This window comes from Olea europaea, chromosome 19 (genome assembly GCF_002742605.1).
Source record: "Olea europaea var. sylvestris chromosome 19, O_europaea_v1, whole genome shotgun sequence".
NCBI lineage: Eukaryota > Viridiplantae > Streptophyta > Magnoliopsida > Lamiales > Oleaceae > Olea > Olea europaea.
Genome location: NC_036255.1, coordinates 6,060,101 through 6,063,338, shown reverse-complemented (window position 1 = coordinate 6,063,338; position 3,238 = coordinate 6,060,101). Strand labels below are relative to the sequence as shown.

The window sequence follows — 3,238 nt, the reverse complement described above, 5'->3', positions numbered from 1 at the left end:
AAAACACAAGAAAACTGGATTTAGTACATAAAGGAAATGGGAGCTTCATAATCATATACAGAAAACTTTGCTTCGCCAATACAGTAGAAGGTACCAGACACTACCACATTTCTCATCCATTATAATAGTAATACTCCAAACTATCCTACGACTCCATAACTTAAAATTCATTATACAGAAAACTCTGCTTCGCCAATACAGAAGAAGATACCAGACACTACTACATTTCTAATCCATTATAATAGTAATACTCCAAACTATCCTACGACTCCATAACTTAAAATTCATTAAAACCTAATATCCCAGCACAAGCATACTGAATAACCCATATTTTAAATCCACGAAAATATACGGCCATACTTAAAAAGGATAACAATAAAAAAACAATCTACCGCTTCCGAATTCGACTTTCCCCTTGAAAAAATAAGGGAAGTTATTCGCCAATAATCAAACCAAATAAGTTTAAATTCAATCCAGATCGAGCCTGAGAATCCTTCGCAAGTCACTGGTGGCGTCATCAATGTTGCTGTCAAGGTTTTTCTTCTTAAAAAACACTGGTTTCGGAAGACAACTGGGGGGAGGCGATGAAATGATAGCCGAACCAGCGTAGAAGTTCAGGACCCGGATCTGGTTTGGAATCACATCCGGCTCCGGACCCAGACGATCCGTCGCTGAAAGAACCATCAAATCGTCAACCGCAGCCACTTTATTGTTCCCCTCGTTCAGATCTTTGGTCAACACTTCTCCGCGTTTCAAAATCTTAACCTGCCCCATTACCAGGGTGTGGTTGTTTGGAGGTGAGGTAGAACAATATCGATTGTTGGAAGTATTCTGTTGAATTCTCTTCCGCCGATTTGATTTCGCCGTACAAGAATTAGGGTTAGGATTAGGGTTAGGAGAAATATTGGATTTTTTCTGGAATTTCACAGGGGACTGAATTGAGCCATGACGAGATGGGTGGTGAGCGAATCGATCTTTCAACAAATTTTGTGGATGAAGAACTTCAACTCCTCCCATTGAAAATTGAAATAAGAAACAAAAAGAGAGTTTGGAATTAGAAAGGGGGAAATGAGATACCAGTCAGATCTGAAGAGAGGTAGGTGCGTGTGCGAGAGAAACAGAGAGCGGAAAATGTAAATAAAGACATTTCATGGGTCCCCGTCGGCCCGTTCTATGATCAATAATGTACTATGGATTGGGCTGGGCTGGGCTGGGCTGGGCTGGTCTGGGCTGGACTGAGTTGGGCCCTAGAAGGTGTTCTTGTACTACACAAATAGTGCTGCTCCAACTACATAGTTATTAATTGACGCAGCGTGGGACATTTTGTACAATGTATTAGTTATGGAGGATAGGATTATGGTGAACTAGAGGGTATTAAATGATCGTATAAGTAATGAAAAATTAAAAAATATATGATAGTACTTTTATTTAAATGAAATTTTTACCTCTAATTTATTTTATCTATATTTTTAACTTTTAAACTGATTTTTTACTTATAAGTAATTCTTTTTACATATAGGTTAAGTTTTTATTTATAAGTAAATTTTAAAACTAATAAGCCTTTATTTGGGAAGAATCTATTAAACATTTGATTTATAAATAGATGGAAAAGAGTGAAGGATAATACTTGTGGAACAATGGAAATGTGAGATTACAAATGAAGCTCGATTGATTTATAATTTTGGCAAACGGAGTCTTATAAATAATTTTTTTACTTATACGTGAATTATTTTACTTTACGTAATTCTTTTACTTATAACTCAATTTTTACTTTTAACTGCATGTAAGTAAACTTATGTGATGTTGTTCCTATTATTTATCAGTTCAATTACAAGTAACAAATACGACGACTTATACAATGTTTCCTATTATCTATCACTTCAATTACAAGTAACAAATACTACGGTGTAATCATACCTCATTGAATGAGTTGAATTCACAAAAAATGACTATGAGAGAATTAACTAGCCATGCAATGTTACAATATTATTTGGAGTACATCATAGTAATAGCATTCAATAATATGAAAATTGTGGACAAAGATGAAGAATTCACCCTTAAAATTGTGTTATAAGATGATCAATATAAACGGAATTGCAATTGATTTGAATCTAACTTCATAATCTAATTCTCATTTATACAAAGAAAATATTGTTACAGTAATTTCATCGATTTACTTTTATGTATACTGTCTTTTCCAATTCAAATCGAATAGCAAAAGACAAATTCTTCACTAGTTCATCAAACCAAACTACACAAAAACAATAACCACTCTTAGTTTGAGTCGGAAAGCTTCCAAATTTGGTGGCCAATCAAAAACTCGTCCTAAGTATATTATTCTTAGACTTTAAAAATAACATTTCAATAAGACTAGAATACATAGTTGTCTGCGTGGAGACAAGTAGAATACTATATCAGTTGATAGGTAGGGTGTTGGAGCCGTTAAGAAATGGAAAAAAATGGGTTAGCTGGGAAGTCATCGCACTCAAGTTAGTTGATTAGTAATCTATCCCAATTTCAACATTCTTTTTTTTTTTTAATTCTTTATTCTAATTTTATTAGTATACAGCACAGCTGATAAACCCATACCAACTGCAACCAACCCACATCATCCTAAAATTAAATGAATTATGGATAGGCTTCCTCTTAAGAAATTATCCCAATTGTTGGCCTGACAAGGAAAACTACAAGCCTCAGTTTGATTGTACATCAAATTTAACCCATGTTTAGTATCAAACTCCCTTTCAATCGTACATTTCTTAGAAAAAACCATTTGTACCCGGACGTGTACACACCCCTCACATGGGAAGGGACCCCACACTCAATAAATGCTTCCAGCCGACCTCCCATATGAGGAGGCGTAAGTGTACACCCCCATGTACGTATAGTCGAACCCTCTTAGAAAAAACCATTCATGAAATTCTCAGATTCATACATTTCATTAAAATTTGATAAAAACATGATCTTTATCTAAATCAAAGCTTACATAAATTTCCAAGTAATTCGTGGGATGGAATTCACAGACACAAATTGGTTATTGTGTGTGGGCCATTTTGTGATAACTGCCCACACGATGGTTCTGCACTGAGCCACTCAATTTGGTCATCCATGTATTCAGTATGTCGTCTTCTTTTGGATATTCAGACCACCACTGGAAATGCCACTAGGGTGAAGGAGATCGAGAGAGATTTGAGACAGTATAGGAAATTCAAAACTTTCATCATAGGCGCCGCATTTT

The 3,238-nt window shown here is 35.3% G+C and overlaps 1 protein-coding gene across 1 annotated transcript; it reads right to left on the bottom strand.

Annotated features, from left to right (window-relative positions):
• On the bottom strand, window positions 1-1,128 carry LOC111368610. Its single transcript, XM_022989960.1, has one exon. It carries the CDS (start codon window positions 1,015-1,017, stop codon window positions 469-471), a length of 549 nt encoding a protein of 182 aa, XP_022845728.1. The 5' UTR covers window positions 1,018-1,128; the 3' UTR covers window positions 1-468.
• Between the last annotated feature and the right edge of the window lie 2,110 nt (window positions 1,129-3,238).

Excerpts from the sequence above, each read along its gene's own strand:
- LOC111368610 (XM_022989960.1), bottom strand. The coding sequence starts at position 1,017 with ATGGGAGGAGTTGAAGTTCTTCATCCACAAAATTTGTTGAAAGATCGA.